Below are 21,282 nucleotides of genomic sequence, written 5' to 3'. Positions count from 1 at the left end.
CTATGTCCGGAGAAAGAGCCTGTTGTTAAAGATTTACCAGCACACCCCTGCCTTCAGGATACTTAAAGTGAAATTGAAAACAATCCTACAGCATAGGACTTTGAAGTACAATGATCGGGTATTTTGGAATTGAAAAGAAAGGACTCAACAAAGGTCTGGGCTTTTTGATTCAGTATGAGTCATAAAATTCTACTGCCAAAAATATGGGTGGCTGTGCTAGTGAAAGGAAATGGTGGGCGAGGTGGTTGGTCTGCAGTGACTCAACTGGACGATGCTGGAGACTAGCCACACAAGTTTCTTTCCTAAGTTTATAAGTAACCTGCTGGCCAAACATCATCCCACGCCCCACCACCTCCTTTCCCCATCAAACTATCACTGGAATGCATTTTGTGAGTGACTTACATTTCCTTGTGAACTCACATTTTCCTCACTTTGTTGTCACCTAAGGGACTCTTACTGCTCTGTGGTAATGTGAACAAAGGTGGGCCTGGAGCCAGGACAAACCAAAACCACACAACGGGTGCAGGTAAAGGTAGCTAATATTTATTATAAGTATTGGGTAGGGATCCTGTTCCATTCACTAGCCTGTAAACATAGCAATGTCCTTGGGTATCTTGCTCCTGCAGAGCCACACATACCTTACTGTCTCCCAGCCCGGCAGTATGCTTTACTTGTTTGTGGCATGGTTCTCTGGGCTGGCCAGCAACCAGTTGGGTCAAAATTACCAATCTGCAAGGCTCCAAGTTGAATTGGTCTACCTGATTGTAGTAGTTCCAGTTCATATATAGATGGTGGAGGCATATAGTGGGTGCCACTGCTTCCCTCTGGGCCTCCTTAACCTAGCTGTGTCCTGGGATTTTATACTTCCTGGGTCATGTCTTCCTGGCTCCACCCCTCCTATGTCACTTCCCCCCTGGGTGGGACTATGAGGTTTACTGTGAGGGAGCATCCTTAAGGGGAAGTGGCAGTGTCTTATGGACTCCCTCACACTCTCAAAAGCTAGTCAAGAAATATACTAAGTTATTCAAGGATCACCTTATATACTTTCAGCCCACTATGTGGATTTCCTTCCTTATGTGGAACAAAAAATGATCTAATAGAGGTGATATCCACTGTCACTAGTTGCTGGTACAGTTGCTGCTGCCACCACCAAATACTGACCCTTTATTTGTTAACCTTTATTTTCATGTCATCAGATTATGTGAGAAATACTCCAGTAATTTAAGACTTTCAACTAAGGCCTCTTATCAAGCCGCGCTAGTGGCTCCTGGTGCGGTAATGCTGACAAAGCCCATTCACTTTGAATGGGTTCTGTTGGCATTGCCACATGGCTTGATAAAAGAGGCCATAAGAAACATTTTTATGCTAGCCTACTTTCAGAAGGAAAAGAAGGCTTATGAGTTTCTATATCGGTATAGAGATGTTTGTCCTCCTAACGTGTGTTTGGTGCCCTTTCCACCCCAGATTTATATGACATGTCAGGGGTGACGTGAACACTCTGACAGGAGTGGGATTATTATTTTTTTTTAATTAAAGAATTTTACTTAGACTTATGTATGTGTGTCCCAGAAAATAGATGTCACAACTGTCAGGAATGGCAAGCCCTTGGATCACCAGAGCTTTGTCAGACAAATCACCGGGGCTGGCACAGGCAGGAATCAGAACAGACTGGACTAGGATAAACTAACAGACTCAACAAGGCAGGACAGAGGTAACTAAACACAATGGACAACACAAGAACTGGATCCAGACGAGGCAAGGAAAAGAAGGCAAAGGGCCAGAACTGGAACCCAGACAAGGCAAGACTCGGAACTGAATTAAAACTGGGACTGGGACCCAGAAATGCAAGACGGCACAACACGGAAGTAGATTAAAACTGGTTCCAGAAAAAGGCAAGACAAGGACAAGGCAAGGACTGGATCCGGACAGGACTAGACTGAAAGAGACAAGATAAAGCACACCTAGACAGGCAAGACAGGGTAGGAGCTAGGCAACAAGAATAACAAAGCAAGACAATAAACAAGGCAGGAACAGGATTCTCGAACAGGCTTGGCTGGAACAGAATTCAGGATTCTCAAATAGGCTTTGCTGGAATAGGATTCTCAAACAGGCTTGGCTGGAACAGGATTCAGGCTTGGCTGGAACAGGATTCAGGATTCTCAAACAGGCTTGGTGTAGCTGTTTCCTGTGTGTGGAGAGCAGCGTTCCTGTTCTGGTCTGTGTTTGTCAAGGCAGCTTCCCCTGTTTCTTCACTCTCCCCTTATCTTGTCTGCAGAGTGCTCTGCCCTGTTCTTTCCCTTTAGCAGTTCCTTTTTTTCCCCTTGGGGGTTGTGGAGCCAGTTTGTGTATTCCTTAGGTAGTTCTCCCTTTTCCTTTGTGTGCTGTAAGTACAGCCTTGTTCCCTTGTGTGCTGTGTTGTTGCAGCCTAGAGTATATCCCTATAGTTGGTTTCCCTTTCCCTGAGTGCTTTGCTGTTTAAGCCTAGAGTGTTTCTTTCTGGGGCTTCCTGTACTCTTGTTTGCCTGTGGCACAGCTTTGTTTACCCATAGAGGCTTCTGCCTCTCACCCTTCTTCTGTGGCTTTACTCTGCACTGTGTGCACTGCAGTTCCATGTAGAGCCCTTGTTATTCTTTCCTCCTTCCCAGAGTGTGACTCGATTCCCGGTCGGCTGTGAGGCCCACTTGCTTGGTTTCTGCATGAGTGGGTTCCCGATAGGCCGTGAGGCCCACCTGAATGCTCTATCTTCCCCTTTCTGGTGGTGCCTGTTGGTTATTGTGAGTGTACGGGGTTTGGTGGCTGGGGTGCTGCATAGGGCCTGTTCAGTCCACCCTAGGCCTTGGCCTAAATTCTATACTAGGCCTTGGTCTGGGCTCAACGGCTCACATCCAGAATAACACTTGGCTGGAACAGGATTCAGGATTCTCAAACAGGATTGGTTAGAACAGGATGCTGAAACAGACTTGTTTTCGCTTGACTGGAACAGGATGCTGGAACAGACTTGGCTTGGTTTGGCGGGAACCGGATGCTGCAATGGGCTTGGCTGGAACCGGATTCTGGAACGGGCTTGGCTGGAACTGGAGTCTGAAAGGGACTTGGCTTGGCAGGGAACTGGGACAGAACTAGATCAAACACAGAGCAGGAGCAGAACCTGGCTCAAACACACACAGGAACAAAACTTGGCAGAAACAGAGCTCAAGAGCCAAGAAGCAAACATGGCAGGCAAAGGATTAAGCAGACTAAGGGAAGACAAATAAACAAAGAAGCAATGTGCTTACCAGCATCCACAGCTGGAAGGGAAAGGCCAGGCAGATTGAGAGGCAGCAGACACCTGCATAGCACTTGCATAGCAGTAAGGTAATTAGGGACAACGCTGGCTTCTACAAACATTCAGAATTAACAGACAAGAACTACACACACAGGAAACAGAACAGGGAAAATAGGAACAGAGCTTGGCTTAAACACAGAGCTTGGCTTCAACACAGAGCTTAACTACATGTACTACAATTTGACATGTCAAGCGCCTTCGACATGGTTGATCATGGAATATTACTTCATATACTAGAATACTTCGGAGTCGGAGGCCCAGTCCTCAAGTGGTTCGAGGGATTCCTCACCACCAGATCCTACCAAGTAATAACAGATGCCGAAAGATCACCTCCATGGACACCGGATTGCGGAGTTCCTCAAGGACCCCCCCTGTCACCTACCATCTTCAACCTAATGATGATACCACTAGCCAAACTACTAGCCAATCAAAACCTTAACCCTTACATATACGCAGACAATGTCACAATCTACATCCCGTTCAAACATAATCTAAACAAAATCACCAACGAGATCAACCAAGGCTTCAGAACCATGCACACCTGGGTAGATTCATTCCAGCTAAAACTCAACGCAGAAAAAACTCAATGCCTAGTACTCACTTCTCAATACAACACAGACAACTGCTCCACTATAACCACACCATACTGCACCCTTCCTATCTCAGAAAACCTGAAGATTCTCGGAGTTACCATCGACCAAAACCTCACTCTCGATACCCACGTGAAGAACACGACAAAAAAGATGTTCTACTCGATGTGGAAACCCAAAAGAGTTAAGCCTTTCTTCCCGAGAAACATTTTCCGTACCCTGGTACAGTCTATGTTAATAAGTTACCTGGACTACTGTAACGCTCTGTACGCTGGCTGCAAAGAACAGACTATTAAGAAACTCCAAACAGCCCAAAATACCGCAGCCAGACTCATATTTGGAAAAACCAAATACGAAAGTGCAAAACCCTTAAGAGAGAAACTTCACTGGCTACCACTCAAGGAACGCATTGAATTCAAGATCTGCACGATCGTACACAAGATCATTCACGCAGATGCCCCACTTTACATGTTTAAACTAGTGGACCTACCGCCCAGAAACGCCAAGAGATCAGCCCGCAAATTCCTCAATCTGAACTTCCCCAGTTGTAAAGGACTTAAATATAAGCAAGCATACGCCACTACCTTTTCTTACAGAAGTACACAGCTATGGAATGCGTTACCTCCAGCCCTAAAAACTATGGACAATCTAAGCAACTTTTGCAAATCTTTGAAGACACATCTCTTCAATAGAGCCTACAAAAAGAACCCTTAAAGACACAAATCACCACACAACCTACCCAAACAGCTAATTACACCTCCTACATCACCCTATTTAACACCCCCTTCTCTTTCTTCAAATATCTTCGTCCTACCACTGAATATATCTAAGATCCTCTCATGACTATGTCATAATAATACTCTGTAAGCCACATTGAGCCTGCAAATAGGTGGGAAAATGTGGGGTACAAATGCAACAAATAACTATAGCAAGAGTCAAAAGCAGGGCTAGGCTAAAAGCAGGAACTAAGGGTAGAGTTAAACAGATACAGACATCAAGGGCAGGCTTTCAGGATCAAGGTACAAAAACAAACACACAGAAACAAAGCAAAGCATTGAACACAAGACTGAGGAACACAGAACAGACCTTCAGGCGCAAGCCTCTCAGGAACCAAGCCAAGCGGGGAAATCCTCTAAACAGGTAACACAAGATTAAGAGACCTCTTGCAAAGGCAACGTAGGAAAGCTCCATGGGTCCTTATAAAGGAGTAGGCTGCTGATGTCACAAGTAGGAAATGAAGCAGAAGCAGGGAGACCAAAACGAGATTTGGCTTACAGGAAGAACAATAACAAGAAATGAAGCAGAAGCAGGGTGACCAAAGCGAGGTTTGGCTTACAGGAAGAACAACAACAGGGAAATAGGCAGACTGGAGAGGTCACAGAGCTAGATACCGAGAAACAGTAGGTCTGAACATAAGGGCACGGCCACAACCGTGACAATAGACATCTCTAGTTCTGGGTGGAACCTCTTTTTGCTCAGGAACAAGCATAACATTTCAGTATTCAAGTTATCATCCAACATGTTGATGTGGCTATTGATCTTCTCTTTTCTGTATTCAGTATCATTTAGATTAGTAAAGTCTGTCAGCAGCTAGACTATCAGAGCTGTGCAAGGGTAGAATCAATTATCTTTGTGAACTGACTTACTCTCTGCTCTACTGTGTTGTGAATATAGTCATAGAATGAGGATAAACTAAAGGGCATTAAAAAGTGATCTCCTGTTAAGGTATTTATTAACTGACACAGCCTTATGTTTGTTTCATTTTGAGTTTCCTGTCAAAACACAGTACTTCCTTCCTGCAGGACCATCAAAAGCAGAACAATATGTGGAAAATCAATTTACATAAATGAAAGCTGAAGCCGGTTTCCAGGGGAGCTGAGAATGTTCCAGATGCATTCAGTGTTCGGCGGGTAAGCATCAGGGTAGCTGGGGCTGCTGAAGGCTCCTCTCTCCATGTGAAAGGTGCCCCCACATGCTGGAACAAAACCAATACAGAAAAAGGATTAGATATAAATCATGATAAACAAATTATCCTAGTACAGGACACTTATTGGCATTAGTTCCTCCTCAATATGTGAAGGCCTATTTTAGGTTATGGAGAGGGGAATTGAGATGTCCAGGTTGAGATTTACACAATTCCTCCTGTATTTTACAGAGTCTTTGTCAAAGAGCCTTTTGTAAAATACCTAGATGATGTTGACAAATAACAAGGCATGTCCCAAGGGAGCAGCAATTTTAAAAAGCTGCACATTGGCAAAAAGAGTATCCTGCTCTCCCCAACTTTGCATAGGAGCAGTTTTTTTAAAATCCCCTCTTGTGCCAGTCCAGACTGTTCCAAACTCTGAATCAGGTCAGTAACCCTTCTTAACCTGTCCATACCCTCCTGCACCCCCTCAACCAGGCAATACCCTTAACCCCATTCCTTTCCCCAGCACTGGGGGTCTTGTGGAGAGCAGAAGCAATCCCCAGGCACTCCTGCTCCATTAGCTCTAAATGACACCTTTGACCCCTATCAGTTGTTTCTCAGTACTAGCCCTTTGGCAGCTCTGGAGGGACTGTTCTATGATGGGCCCATTAGTGTTAGAATGCAAGTAAAATCTTCAAAAGTCTCCTTTCATGCAGTTGTGGGACACATATCTCTTACATCCCTGGTGGGTCCATTGAAACACCTAAGCTCCCCCAGTTATATGGTGGCCCTAAATGTATCCAAATCGGACCACATAGTGAGGACCTTAAAGCTCTGTCCTCTATAAAACAAAGAGGAGTGAAGTCCCTGTGGACCCTTTCCTACCCATCTATCCCCCAGGCTTGCCTCATGGTAGTGTTCATTTTGAGGATTGTGCTCCTGGCCCCCTTCAGGACCTATACTACTATGGGGTAAACCTAGGGGGATAGATAGTTGGTGGGGGGCCATCAAGGGCTTTGACCCTCCTTTTATTTGCAGAAGGATCGTCAAGGGAACATGACATCATGCTGAAATTATGTTTGGATATATTCTGAGGTTACTGTAAGTCTAGCACATGTTTTCATAAATATTGCATTCATGAACTGGTTTGTATGATTTTGCATTACAGCAGCTCACTAATGAAGAGTTCAATATCCAGCCCATTGTGATCATCATTTTTTAAAAACTCTGGCTTTGCCTGACCAAATTAGACCTTAATATTCAGGACTCAATATCCAGGTTTTTGATGGTGACCAGAAGCTGTTCAGGTATAGTTGATATTCACTGCTGTACCCACATAGCTTACTGGGCAAAGTTTGGACTGCTATTTATGAGGTCCTATTTCCCTAGTTACCTATATGGGCCCTAGAGCCAAGTATTGCTAGTGCACTCATAACTCCCAGTTCCACCCCAACTCCACCCCTGCTTATTCAATGAAAGCTCTTGCAAAAGCATCGTACCTGATGATGATGCTGCATATGTAGCCCGGAATCCTTCTGCGGCACGGACATCATCGGAGACAAAGTTTACTACTAGAGCGTTGCCAAAGGATGTGATAGGATGCGGAAAAGTGGAGCCACAGTAACGACCTGAATAGCAGCAATGAGGAAAGCAAAGGGAAAATGAAAAAACGATCTGTAACTGCAGGGTTGTAAATCTGATCATAGAAAGTCATGATGCCAAGTTCCAGCTGAGCATTGAAATCAGGGTGCATTTGAAAACAACCTACTCTTTAGGTCCTTTTTTCCAGGCATGTTTTGAAAACAGACCCTTAGGTTTCCCATTTTAAATGCATAACAACCAGATAAATTGTACATTATACATGGGTGTAGATGAATTTAAGCAATCATATACACTAATAAAATGGTGTCTTAAGCACAGAATAAGTGTCAAGACAAGGCAAATCTTTGAACAAAGTTTCAAATTTCTCTTTGATTCAACATTTTGAATCTGGAAACTTTATGGAGGTAATTTTATGCAGTCACTCCTCTGCATATGTAGCCACATAAGCACACAAATGACTTCTTATACAACACAATACAATACAAATAAAACATATTCCACCAATTACAAAATATGGCCTTAGGTGGATAACAAAGAGAAGAAACACTAGACATTCTTAGACTATACAATCAATTTGAAAATATTATTTAACACAGAGAAATATTTCTTTAAAAAAGATAGGTTTTCAGCTTCTTTTGGAAAATCATATAATTATTTTGGGATCAGATCTCCAACGGCAATGTATTGTAAGTCAAGGCTACTTGGTATACAACCGCCTGGGAAAATATTTTTTATACCTAATCTTTTTGCATCTGGAAAATAAAGCAAGACATTTCTCTGACATAAATGTTTTGAACAGAGCTTACCAAATTTTCTCAAGTTCTAACCCCATGGTCACAGTTGCAGCAATACTGGTGACCCCAAAGAGGTGCATGTAGGCTGCTTTACAACCCCAAACACAGCATGCACAACACGGGACGCCCTGTCTTATGAAATACTGACTGATGTAAAAGTAGGTGCTATAAAAGCATGGCACATACTTTGTCAGTGGGCAGGCACAAGGAGTGGAATTTGAGCACAGCAGAGGAATAGTATTCATGTGTGATTTTAAAATAAGGATCTTCCTGAGTCTGTGCATAAAGTATGTGCTTTCATTCACATCAGCTCCCAAGCAGGTGTAACTTATCGTTGACTACATTCTAGGCATGCTCTCTGCCACATATGCTAGTATTTTATAAAGAAAAGTAGACACCCTTTCATGTTTATAAAATAGTAATATAGTAAATGACAGCAGATAAAGACCTGTACGGTCCATCCAGTCTGCCCAACAAGATAAACTCATTGCATATGGTATGATGTGATACATCGTATGTATTCCTGATCTAGATTTACCCTTGTCATTTTTACAGCGTAGACTGTAGAAGTCTGTCCGGCACTGGCCTTGTTCTAAAATTTCTGAAGTTGTTAAAGCTCCTGAAAAGTTCCACTGCAGCCTATCCAAATCTATTCAGCCTCGATCAGGGTACAGATCACAGATGTCTGTCCAGCACCGACTTTCCTACCTTGTAACCCATCCCTTTCCCTTATGCCCTGCCCCTTTCTTTCTTCCTCTCTAACTCTCTTTCTTTATATACTGCACCTCTCTTCTCATTTTCCTCTCTAGCCCCTCCCTTACCTTTTGCTTCACCTCTTTATTCACCTCTTTTCTTCTCTGCAGTTTCTCTCTTCTTGCAGGCAGGCCCTGAGGACTCCTGCTGGATCCTGACTGAGCCACTGTGCCTCCTTTGCCCACAGAAGCTCTTGACTCCTGGTGATTGATGACTGCTGCTGCTTCTCTTCAGGTCACCCACCCCCACCAAACCCCTGGCTCTTGACTGCTGCTGCTCTGCCCTGCTTTACTATTTGTGGTAAAGTCCTATGTATTTGCTTGATTCTGCATGCAAACAGACAGACTGACAAGCAGGCAGATGTATGGACCCTCCCCAGTAGGCACTATTGCTTAAGCAAAACAAAATTAAAATGGCAACGATCAGGTTTTTCACTGTTGCTAGAAAATTAGGGGGAAAAACATTTACTTCAACAAACTATCTTCATATCAATTTAATGACAATTTTTCCTGAAATCAATTAAAGGCAGGGACTTTTTTTTTCAATTTTCTTGAACTCACAAACATGTATGTTTCTAACCCAGTGAAACGTTACCAAACTGAGAAATGTCAAGTTTTTGACATTAGTCTGCATTAAATAGTTTGTAAATGTGTGGCATGTTGTTTTTTTTCTGCATATTTGTATTTTCCAGTTAGCAAATAGAGAAATATGTAGTACCTCGAATGGGAGCATCCAAATTGTCCCCATCCAAAATCTCCACAAAGTCCGTAGAACAATTCTGGTTCCTGTTTTCAATGATGAAGTTCGTGAAGGAGAGCGTAACATGATTGACTGTTAAGATAAAAAGGTGAGAAACCTCAATTTTGTTGTTCTTATTGTAAGCAGTATGTGGCTATAGCTGGGAACTTTTGAATATGATTTAGCAAGTTAGCAAGTTTCCACTAGCTGTACAGTGGATATAAAGTCCACCCATGCGTTGAGGATTTACATAACAATTTTAGAACGCAGAATAGCCACACTGGGTCAGACCAATGGTCCATCTAGCCCAGTACCCTGCTTCCAACAGTGGCAAATCCAGGTCACAAATAACTGGCAGAATCCCAAAGAGTAGCAACATTCCATGCTACCAATCCTGGGTCAAGCAGTGGCTTCCCTATGTCTATCTCAATAGAAGACTATGGACTTTTCCTCCAGGAACTTGTCAAAACCTTTTTTAAATCCAGATATGCTACTGCTGTTATCACATTCTCCGGTAAAGAGTTCCAGAGCTAAAAGTTCTGAGAGAAGAGGACATTTCTCTGGTAAGTGAACATTATTTTGCTTTGTGCTTTGGGAACTTAAAGATTGGGGTTTAAAGGAGGAATTGTAGGTTAGTGATAGGCAAAATAAAAATATAAAAAGAAAATTTTATCAACTAATCTCCATAGTCTTTTCTGCATACTTTTAAAAACTTTGTACCACAGCATTAACAGATAGAATCTAGCAGGCACTGCAGGATCTAGATTAGTATTAAGGGGAAATAAAAAGAGAGAGAGGGGGTGGGGGAAAGCAAGCAGGAACTAGTTTAGTATTAAGGGGGGGAATAAAAAGAGAAACAAGAGAAAAGCAAGCATCATTAACTAGTTGCCATAGAGGGGCATAATCAAAAGGGGCGCCCAAGTTTTCCTGAGGACGTCCTCGCAGGACGTCCCCACGAAGGGGTGGGGAAACCCGAAATATCGAAACAAGATGGGCGTCCATCTTTTGATTCAATAATACGGTCGGGGACGCCCAAAACTCAACATTTAGGTTGACCTTAGAGATGGTCGTCCTTAGAGATGGTCGTTTCTGATTTTCGGCGATAATGGAAACCGAGGATGCCCATCTTAGAAACGACCAAATCCAAGCCATTTGGTCATAGGAGGAGCCAGCATTTGTAGTGCACTGGTCCCCCTCACATACCAGGACACCAACCGGGCACCCTAGGAGGCACTGCAGTGGACTTCAGAAAAAGCTCCCAGGTGCATAGCTCCCTTACCTTGTGTGCTGAGCCCCCCAACTCCCCCCCCCCAAAACCCATTCCCCACAACTGTACACCACTACCATAGCCCTTACGGGTGAAGGGGGGCACCTAGATGTGGGTTTGTAGTAGGTTTTGAAAGGCTCAGATTTACCACCACCAGTGTAACAGGTAGGGGGGATGAGCCTGGGTCCACCTGCCTGAAGTACGCTGCAGTACCCACTAAAACTGCTCCAGGGATATGTTTACTGCTGTCATGGAGCTGTGTATGACATTTGAGGCTGGCATAGAGGCTGGAAAAATATTTAAAAAACTTTTTTAGGGTGGGAGAGGGTTAGTGACCACAAGGGGAGTAAGGAGAGGTCATCCCCGATTCCCTCCAGTGGTCATCTGGTCATTTAGGGCACATTTTTGTGGCTTGGTCGTAAAAAAAAAAAGGACCAAGTAAAGTCATCCAAAAGTTCGTCAGGGATGCCCTTCTTTTTTCCATTATCGGCCAAGGATGCCCATATGTTAAGCATGCCCCAGTCCTGCCTTCGCTACGCCTCCGACACGCCCCCATGAACTTTGGTCGTCCCCGCAATGGAAAGCAGTTGAGGACGCCCAAAATCTGCTTTCGATTATGCCGATTTGGGCGACCCTGTGAGAAGGACGCCCATCTTGTGATTTGTGTCGAAAGATGGGTGCCCTTCTTTTCGAAAATAAGCCTGTTAGTGTAAAACCCTTTTCCCATAGTTTTAAACTGAAATGTTCTCAGAAATAGGCATTTTCCCCATAGTTTTAAACTGAAACCTTTGCTATAGGAAGAACCTAAATGGCCAACAACTCTTGTTCTAAAAGGCAGCTTTTTTCTGTTCCTTGGCTGCTGGAGAGGTAGCACATCCAGTGACCTCAATTAAATTTTAATTAAGGTGTGGGGAAGTAGAATACTTGCATAGGTTGCTGAGTCAGCTTCAAAGAGCCTGTTCAAAAAAGGCCCCTTAAATTCAAAACTATATAAAGAGGAAAGGTCCCACCGAACTTTCTTTCTGAGAAGTTCCGAAAGAAGAGGACATTTCTCTGGAAAGTGAACACTATTTTGCTTTGTGCTTTGGGAATGTAAAGATTGGGGTTTAAAGGAGGAATTGTAGGTTAGTGATAGGCAAAATAAAAATCTAAAAAGCAAATTTTATCAACTAATATCCATAGTCTTTTCCACTTAGTTTTAAAAACTTTGTACCACAGCATTAACAGATAGAATCTAGCAGGCACTGCAGGATCTAGTTTAGTCTTAAAACACCCGCCCACCCCTAGGACAACTCTTCATATATAGGCAGTTATTGTAATTAGGGTAACAAGCAAGGAGTGCTCTTACAGAGTTTTAAATACATTTCATTACCATCTAAGAAGGAAACACTAAATAAATCATACAATATACTATATAAACTAAAAGACACTTTTATATTAGGCTAATATCTTTAATACTGTAGCAAGTTTTAAATTATTGAAAAACTGAAAGACACTAAGATGGAGTCAGCAGTCCAGCAGTCTTTTGCATTGAGTGCCACATGTATGACTATCTCCCAGTTGGTGAGATGTCATATGTGTGTGCCCGATGCAAAGAGCTCCTAGCTCTCAGAGAATGTGTCTATTCTCTTGAGGCTAGAGTAGCAGACTTGGTGGAGCTGAGGGAGACAGAGACGGTAATAGAGGGACCTACAGGGATGTTATAAAGAGGTCCCACCTCCAGTCTGGTAGCCCCCGTGCTATCTTGGAGGAGGTAGGTCTCCTAGAAGGACAGCATCACCCTGGTGAAGTAGGAAGTACTCCTGTAGCCAGGACCTGCCCACCAGGGGATGTACTATCCTCTCGCACCGAGGATATGTCTCCAAGTGCTGTCCGGGAGGGAAAGGTTAGGACAGCTGTTGTAGTTGGTGATTCGATCATTAGGCATATAGATAGCTGGGTGGCTGGTGGACGTGAGGATCGCCTGGTGACTTGCCTGCCTGGTGTGAAGGTGGCAGACCTCACACGTCACCTAGATAGGATTTTAGATAGTGCTGGGGAGGAGCCGGCTGTCTTGGTACATGTGGGTACCAATGACAAAGGAAAATGTGGGAGAGAGGTTCTGGAAGCCAAATTTAGGCTCTTAGGTAGAAATCTCAAATCCAGATCCTCTAGGGTAGCATTTTTTTTTTTTTGAAATGCTACCCGTTCCACGCGCAGGTCCCAAGAGACAGGCAGAGCCCTGGAGTCTCAATGTGTGGATGAGACAATGGTGCAGGGAGGATGGTTTCAGATTTGTTAGGAACTGGGCAACATTCTGGGGAAGGGGGAACCTATTCCAAAAAGATGGGCTCCACCTTAACTAGGGTGGGACCAGGCTTCTGGCATCTGCATTTAAAAAGGAGATAGAGCAGCTTTTAAACTAGAAACAGGGGGGGGAAGGCGACAGTCGCTCAAAAGCGCATGGTTTGGGATAAGGTATCTTTCAAAGATATCACCAAAACAGGGAAGATAGGGTATCCTGATAGTGAGGTTGCAAAAGAGACAGTAGAGATCACGTGTCCTTAAATAAAAATAAAAAACAGACAAAAGATTGCAAATTAATACTGTCAAGTACTAAGCATGATGTAAGAAGGAACAACAAACATAGTTTGTCTATATGCGAATGCCAGGAGCCTAAGAAATAAGATGGGCAGAGTTAGAATATATTGCACTAAATGAAAATTAGAAATAATAGGCATCTCTGAGACCTGGTTTTAGGAGGATAACCAGTGGGACACGTTCATACCGGGTACAGACTGTATCGGAGTGATAGGGTGGATCGAATTGGTGGAGGAGAGTAGATTGTATATTAATGAAAGCCTTGAATCAAACAGATTGAAAATTCTGCAGGAAACAAACACTTCTTGGAATCACTATGGAATTTGAAATTCCATGAGTAAAGGGGGAAAAGGATAGTGATAGGAGTGTACTACTGTCCGCCTGGCCAGGATGAACAGACGGATGCAGAAGTTAAAAGGAAATTAGGGACACAAACAAACTGGGCAACACAATAATAATGGGTGATTTCAATTACCCCGATATTGACTGGGTAAATATAAACATGGGGCACGCTAGGGAGGTAAAATTCCTTGATGACATCAAGGACAGCTTTATGGAGCAGCTGGTACAGGAGCCAACAAGAGAAGGAAAAATTCTAGACCTATTCCTTATTGGCGCGCATGATCTGGTGCGGGAGGTAATGGTTGTTGTGGCCGCTTGATAACAGTGAACCTACTAATATGATTGGATTTGATATTAGCTTTGAAGTAAGTATACATAGAGGGGCATAATTTGAAACGAAAACGTCTATCTCATGGGGGTTGACTCCGAGAACGGGTCCGTGAAGGGGCGGACCGTACCGTAGTTTCCGAAAAAAAATAGACGTCCATGTTTTATTTGGCAATTTGTGAGCTGTGAAAATGAAAGCGCCCAGCTCTAAAAACGAATAAATCCAAGGCATTTGTCCGTGAGAGGGCCAGGAGTCGTAGTGCACTGGTCCCCCTCACATGCCAGGACACCAACCAGGCACCCAAGGGGGCACTTTTACAAAAAAAAAAAAGAAAGTAAAAGAGCTCCCAGGTTGACTAGCACCTTCCCTTGATGTGTTGAGTCCCCCAAATCCCCCTCAAAACCCACTGCCCACAAGTCTACACCATTACTATAGGCCCTAAGGGGTGAAGGGGGCACCTACATGTGGGTACAGTGGGTTTGGGGGGTTGGACGACCTAAGCATTAAGCAGCCACATTGTAACAGGTAGGGGGGATGGGCCTGGTCCACCGCCTGAAGTCCACTGCACCCCCTAACAACTGCTCCAGGGACCTGCATACTGCTGCCAGGGAGGTGGGTATGACATTTGAGGGTGAAAATAAAAAGTTGTGAACATCATTTTTTGTGGTGGGAGGGGGTTAGTGACCCACGGGGGAGTCAGGGGAGGTCATCCCCGATCCCTCTGGTGGTAATCTGGTCATTTAGGGCACTTTTTGGGGCCTTATTCGTGAAAAAAACAGGGTCCAGGAAAAGTGCCCTAAATTCTAGCTACAAAATGCATACTTTTTTTCCATTATCGGCGAAAGGCGCCCATCTCTCCTTGGCCGATAACCACGCCCCAGTTCCACCTTCGCCACGGCCTCCGACACGCCCCCGTCAACTTTGTACGCTTCCGCGATGGAGTGCAGTTGAAAACGTCCAAATCGGCTTTCCATTATACCGATTTATTCGTTTTTGTGAGATAACGTCTATCTCCTGATTTGGGTCGAAATCTAGGCGTTTTTCTCTTTCAATTATAAGGTGGATAGGAAATCAAATACGTTAGCGTTTAACTTTTAAAAAGGAGACTATGATAAAATGAGAAGAACAGTGAAAACAAACTTAGAGGAGCGGCTGCGAGGGTCAAAATTTACATCAGGCATGGATACTGTTCAAAAAACACATCCTGGAAGCCCAGGCCAAATATATTCCGCGTATTAAAAAATTAGGAGGAAGGAAGACCAAATGAGAGTTGGCATGGTTTAAAAAGTGAGGTGACAGAAGCTATTAGAACTAAAAGAAAATCCTTCAGAAAATGCAAGACGGAACCAACTGAAAATAATAAGAAACAGCCTAAGGAATGTCAAGTCAAATGCAAAGCGCTGATAAGGAAGGCTAAGAGGGACTTCGAAAAAAAGATTGCGTTGGAGGCAAAAACACATAGTACAATTTTTATATGTATATTAAAAGCAGGAAGCCGGCAAAATAATTGGTTGGACTGCTAGATGACCAAGGAGTAAAAGGGGCGATCAGGGAAGACAAAGCTGTAGCGGAGAGATTAAATTAATTCTTTGCTTCGATCTTCACGAGGAAGATTTGGGTGGGATACCGGTGCCAGAAATGGTATTCGAAGCTGACGAGTCGGAGAAACTTAATGGATTCTCTCTAAACATGGAGGATGTAATGGGGCAGTTCTACAAACTGAAGAGTAGCAAATCTCCTGGACCAGATGATATTCATCCCAGAGTACTGACAGAACTGAAAAATGAGCTTGCGGAGCTATTGTTAGTAATATGTAATTTATCCTTAAAATCGATCGTGTTACCGGAAGATTGGAGGGTGGCCAATGTAACGCCAATTTTTTAAAAAGGTTCCAGAGGAGATCCGGGAAATTATAGACCGGTGAGTCTGACGTCGGTGCCGGGCAAAATGGTAGAGACTATTATAAAGAACAAAATTACAGAGCATAAGCAAAAGCATGGATTAATGAGACGTGGAGGGGCATAATCGAACGCAAACACCTATCTCCATGGGCGTTTATCTCCGAGAATGGCTCCGTGAAGGGGCGGGCCGAACCGTATTTTCGAAAAAATGGACGTTTTTGAGCTGGGCGTTTGTTTTTTTTTAGCGATAATGGAAACTAAAAACGCCCAGCTCAAAAAACGTCCTAATCCAAGCCATTTGATCGTGGGATCGGCCAGGATTCGTAGTACACTGGCCCCCCTGATATGCCAGGACACCAACTGGGCACCCTAGGTCAGTGCGGTGGACTTCAGAAAAAGCTTCCACATGCATAGCCCCCTTACCACGGGTGCTGAGCTCCCAACCCCCCTCCCTCAAAACCCATTACCCACAAATGTACAACACTACCATAGCTCTTAGGGGTGAAGGAGGCACCTACATGTGGGTACAGTGGGTTTTGGAGGCCTCCCATTTACCAGCACGTGTTACAGGTTGGGGGGGGGGATGGGCCTGGGGCCACCTGGCTGAAGTGCACTGCGGTACCCACTAAAAGTGCTCCAGGGACCTGCATACACGCAGGCCTCTAGGACTTGTTGCTGCTGTTTAACATTGGCACAGCAGTTGACACCTGAAGACTAATCTCTCTGAAAACGTCCTTTATTGGAATAACCGCATTTACTCACAGTTAACTGCAGATCAGAGGTTGTGCCCCACTGGCAACGAGTCTCCCTGGTACTGAGATTAGCAGTAGGTCAGAGCTGGCAGAATGCTGTACAATGCCCTCTTTCAGCCACATTCAAGGTAAGAACTAAGTTCTCTAACGTGGCTAACACAGGAAAGGGAACTAAAACTGGCTTACAAAAATGGCCACTACCGCATGGACTACAACAGGAAACACAACAGGACACACTCTGACGCAGTAGGCAGGGGGAAAAGCACCATGGGAGAAGAGCCTACCAACTACCAACATCGTGAGACTGTAACACAAGCTAATGAAATCACGGAGCCCAATACCCTACACCAAACCACAATGCAATGCTGATGTGACCCCTGTACTGCACCCGAGAGCCACATCTGACCCAGGGAAAGGCTGTGACAGGATCGAACACATTCTGCTGTCATGGAGGTGGGTACGGCATTTGAGGCTGGCATACAGGCTGGAAAAAAAGTTTTTAAAGTTGGGGTTTTTTTTGGTGGGAGGGGGTTAGTGATCATTGGGGGAGTCCAGGGAGGTCATCCCCGATTCCCTCCAGTGGTCATCTGGGCAGTTGGGGCACTTTTTTGGGACTTGTTCGTGAGAAAAAAGGGTCCAAAAAAAGTGACCCAAAATCGCGGTCAATACGCCTTTTTTTCGATTATCAGCTAAAGACGCCCATCTCTCCTCAGCTGATAACCACGCCTCAGTCCCGCCTCCACCATGCCTCCAACATGCCCCCATCAACTTTATTCGTTTCCGTGACGGAGTGCAGTTGGAAACGCCCAAAATCGGCTTTCGATTATACTGATTTGGGCGCCTTTGCGAGAAAAAACGCCCATCTCCCGATTTGGGTCGAAATATAGGCATTTTTCTTTTTCAATTATAAGTTGGAAAGTCAACATGGATTTAGTGAAGGGAAATCTTGCCTCACCAATCTACTACATTTCTTTGAAGGGTTGAACAAACATGTGGATAAAGGTGAGCCGGCTGATATTGTGTATCTGGATTTTCAGAAGGCGTTTGGCAAAGTACCTCATGAAAGACTCCAGAGGAATTTGAAGAGTCATGGGATAGGAGGTAGTGTTCTATTGTGGATTAAAAACTGGTTAAAAGATAGAAAACAGAGAGTAGGGTTAAATGGTCAGTATTCTCAATGGAGAAAGGTATTTAGTGGGGTTCCACAGGGGTTTGTGCTAGGACCGCGGCTTTTTAACATATTTATAAATGACCTAGAAATGGGAGTAACTAGTGAGGTAATTAAATTTGCTGATGAAACAATATTATTCAAAGTCGTTAAATCGCAGGAGGATTGTGAAAAATTACAAGAGGACCTTACGAGACTGGGCGTCTAAATGGCAGATGACGTTTAATGGGAGCAACTGCAAAGTGATGCATGTGGGTAAGAGGAACCCAAATTATAGCTACGTCATGCAAGGTTTCACGTTAGAAGTCACGGACCAAGAAAGGGATCTAGGTGTCGTTGTTGATGATACATTGAAACCTTCTGCTCAGTGTGCTGCTGTGGCTAAGAAAGCAAATAAAATGTTAAGTATTATTAGGAAAGGAATGAAAAACAAAAATGAGGATGTTATAATGCCTTTGTATCACTCCATGGTGCGACCGCTCCTCGAATATTCTGTTCAATTCTGGTCGCCGCATCTCAAAAAAGATATAGTGGAATTAGAAAAGGTGCAGAGAAGGGCGACGAAAATGATAAAGGGGATGGGACGACTTCCCTATGAGGAAAGGCTAAAGCGGCTAGGGCTCTTCAGCTTGGAGAAAAGGCGGCTGAGGGGAGATATGATAGAGGTCTATAAAATAATGAGTGGAGTTGAACGGGTAGATGTGAAGCATCTGTTTACGCTTTCCATAAATACTAGAACTAGGGGGCATGCGATGAAGCTACAAAGTAGTAAATTTAAAACGAATCAGAGAAAATCTTTCTTCACTCAACGTGTAATTAAACTCTGGAATTCGTTAGCAGAGAATGCGGTAAAGGCGGATAGCTTAGTGAGTTTTAAAAAGGTTTGGATGGCTTCCTAAAGGAAAAGTCCACAGACCATTATTAAATGGACTTGGGGAAAATCCACTATTTCTGGGATAAGCAGTATAAAATGTTTTGTACTTTTTTGGGATCTTGCCAGGTATGTGTGACCTGGATTGGCCACTGTTGGAAACAGGGTGCTGGTCCCAGTATGGCAATACTTATGTACTTATGTACTAACTATTTATTAAATAAAAAAAATATTTCCTCCTATTTGTTTTAAAAATATTACCATGTAACTTGAGTGTCACATGGAGGGGCATAATCGAAAGGTGCCGGCCATCTCTATGGCCGGCCATCTCCGGGGCCGGCTCTGCAAGCAGGCGGAGCCAACCGTATTTTTGAAATACCGTTGGGGCCGGCTAAATCAACATTTAGGTGAAATGTTGAGATCGCCGGGTGTAGAGCAGATGGCCGGCTTCGGTTTTCAGCCATAATGGAAACCAGTCCCGGCCATCTCAAATGCGGCGAAATGCAAGGCATTTGGTCATGGGAGGAGCCAGCATTTCTAGTGCACTGGCCCCCCTGACATGCCAGGACACCAACTGGGCACCCTAGGGGGCACTTCAAAAAATTTTAAAAAAAAATTTAAAATAGCTTCCAGGTGCATTTGGGTGCTGAGCCCCCAAAATCCCCCCAAAACCCACTCCCCACAACTCTACACCATTACCATAGACCTAAGGGGGTGCAGGGGGGCACAACATTTACCACCACAAGTGTAACAGGTAGGGGGGGTTGGGCCTGGGTTCACCTGCCTGAAGTGCACTGCACCCACTAAAAACTGCTCCAGGGACTTGCATACTGCTGTCATGGAGCTGGGTATGACATTTGAGGCTGGCATAGAGGCTGGGGGAAAATGTTGTAAAGTTTTTTTTTAGGGTGGGAGGGGGTTGGTAACCACTGAGGGAATAAGGGGAGGTCATTCCCGATTCCCTGTGGTGGTCATCTGGTCAGTTGGGGTACCTTTTTGAGGCTTGGTCGTGAATAAAGGGACCAAGTGAAACTGGTGAAATGCTCGTTATCGCCGGTTTTATTTTTCCATTATCGGGCGAAGCCGGCCATCTCTTAAACACACCCATGTCCCACCTTCGGTACACTGCTGACAGGCCCCTTGAACTTTCACTGCTTCGCGAACGGAAAGCGGTGAAGGTGTCAAAAAAATCGGCTTTCAATTATACCGATTTCGCCAGTTTCAGGAGATCGCCGGCCATCTCCGGATTTATTACATAAGTACATAAGTAATGCCACACTGGGAAAAGACAAGGGTCCATCGAGCCCAGCATCCTGTCCACGACAGCGGCCAATCCAGGCCAAGGGCACCTGGCAAGCTTCCCAACGTACCCACATTCTATACATGTTATTCTGGAATTGTGGATTTTTTCCCAAGTCCATTTAGTACTGGTTTATGGACTTGTCCTTTAGGAAACTGTCTAACCCCTTTTAAACTCTGCCAAGTTAACTGCCTTCACCATATTCTCCAGGAAAGAATTCCAGAGTTTAATTATGCATTGGGTGAAGAAATATTTTCTCCGATTTGTTTTAAATTTACTACACTGTAGTTTCATTGCATACCCCCTAGTCCTAGTATTTTTGGAAAGCGTGAACAAAAATACTAGGACTAGGGGGATGTCGGAAGATGGCCGGTGATCACTGTCGAAAATGAGCTGGCTAGTCTTGTATTTTTTGAAAGAATAAAAAATTGATTCACTTTTACCTGTTCTACTCCACTCAGGATTTTGTAGACCTCTATCATATCCCCCCTCAGCTGAACAACCCTAACCTCTTTAGCCTTTCCTGATATGAGAGGTGTGCCATCCCCTTTATCATTTTGGACACTCTTCTTTGAACCTTTTCTAATTCTGCTATATCTTTTTTGAGATACAGCAACCAGAATTGCACACAATACTCAAGGTCAGATCTCACCATGGAGTGATACAGAGGCATTATAGTATTCTTGGTCTTATTTTCCGTCCTTTTCCTAATAATTCCTAGCATTCTGTTTGCTTTTTTGGCTGCTGCCACAAACTGGACAAAAGGTTTCAGAGTATTGTCTACGATGACATCTAGATCTTTTTCTTGGGTGCTGACTCCTAAGGTGGACTCTAACGTCAAGTAATTGTGATTTGGATTTATCAAACGCTGGCTAAAGACAGAGGAAAGAATTCAGGGGAAATAGAAAAATCCTAATTAGGGGGAAATTTTAAAAGTATCTGTGAGTAAAATGGTGTATTACTTACAGAAACAGCCTTTTATAAAGTTGCCTGAATATATGCAGCTAAACTTTTGTGAAGACAGTAAGTGTGCTTATAAGTTTATTCAGACTAAGTGGAGGCATT

The 21,282-nt window shown here is 44.0% G+C and overlaps 1 protein-coding gene across 2 annotated transcripts in view; it reads right to left on the bottom strand.

Moving 5' to 3' along the window:
- The window catches only part of CUBN (cubilin), a 697,556-nt gene that overhangs the window by 230,938 nt on the left and 445,336 nt on the right, over positions 1–21,282 (bottom strand). For both annotated transcript variants that reach the window (XM_030199596.1, XM_030199602.1), the window contains exons 34-36: positions 9,688–9,801; positions 7,321–7,449; positions 5,758–5,890 (exon numbers count right to left, since the gene is read on the bottom strand). In XM_030199596.1, coding sequence (XP_030055456.1) covers positions 5,758–5,890; positions 7,321–7,449; positions 9,688–9,801 — 376 coding nt within the window. The remainder of the gene's footprint in view (positions 1–5,757; positions 5,891–7,320; positions 7,450–9,687; positions 9,802–21,282) is intronic.

The sequence above is a fragment of the Microcaecilia unicolor genome, chromosome 1, assembly GCF_901765095.1.
Source record: "Microcaecilia unicolor chromosome 1, aMicUni1.1, whole genome shotgun sequence".
Taxonomy (NCBI): domain Eukaryota; kingdom Metazoa; phylum Chordata; class Amphibia; order Gymnophiona; family Siphonopidae; genus Microcaecilia; species Microcaecilia unicolor.
The sequence above is the reverse complement of the archived record's forward strand: the minus strand, read 5'-3'. Positions and strand labels throughout refer to the sequence as shown.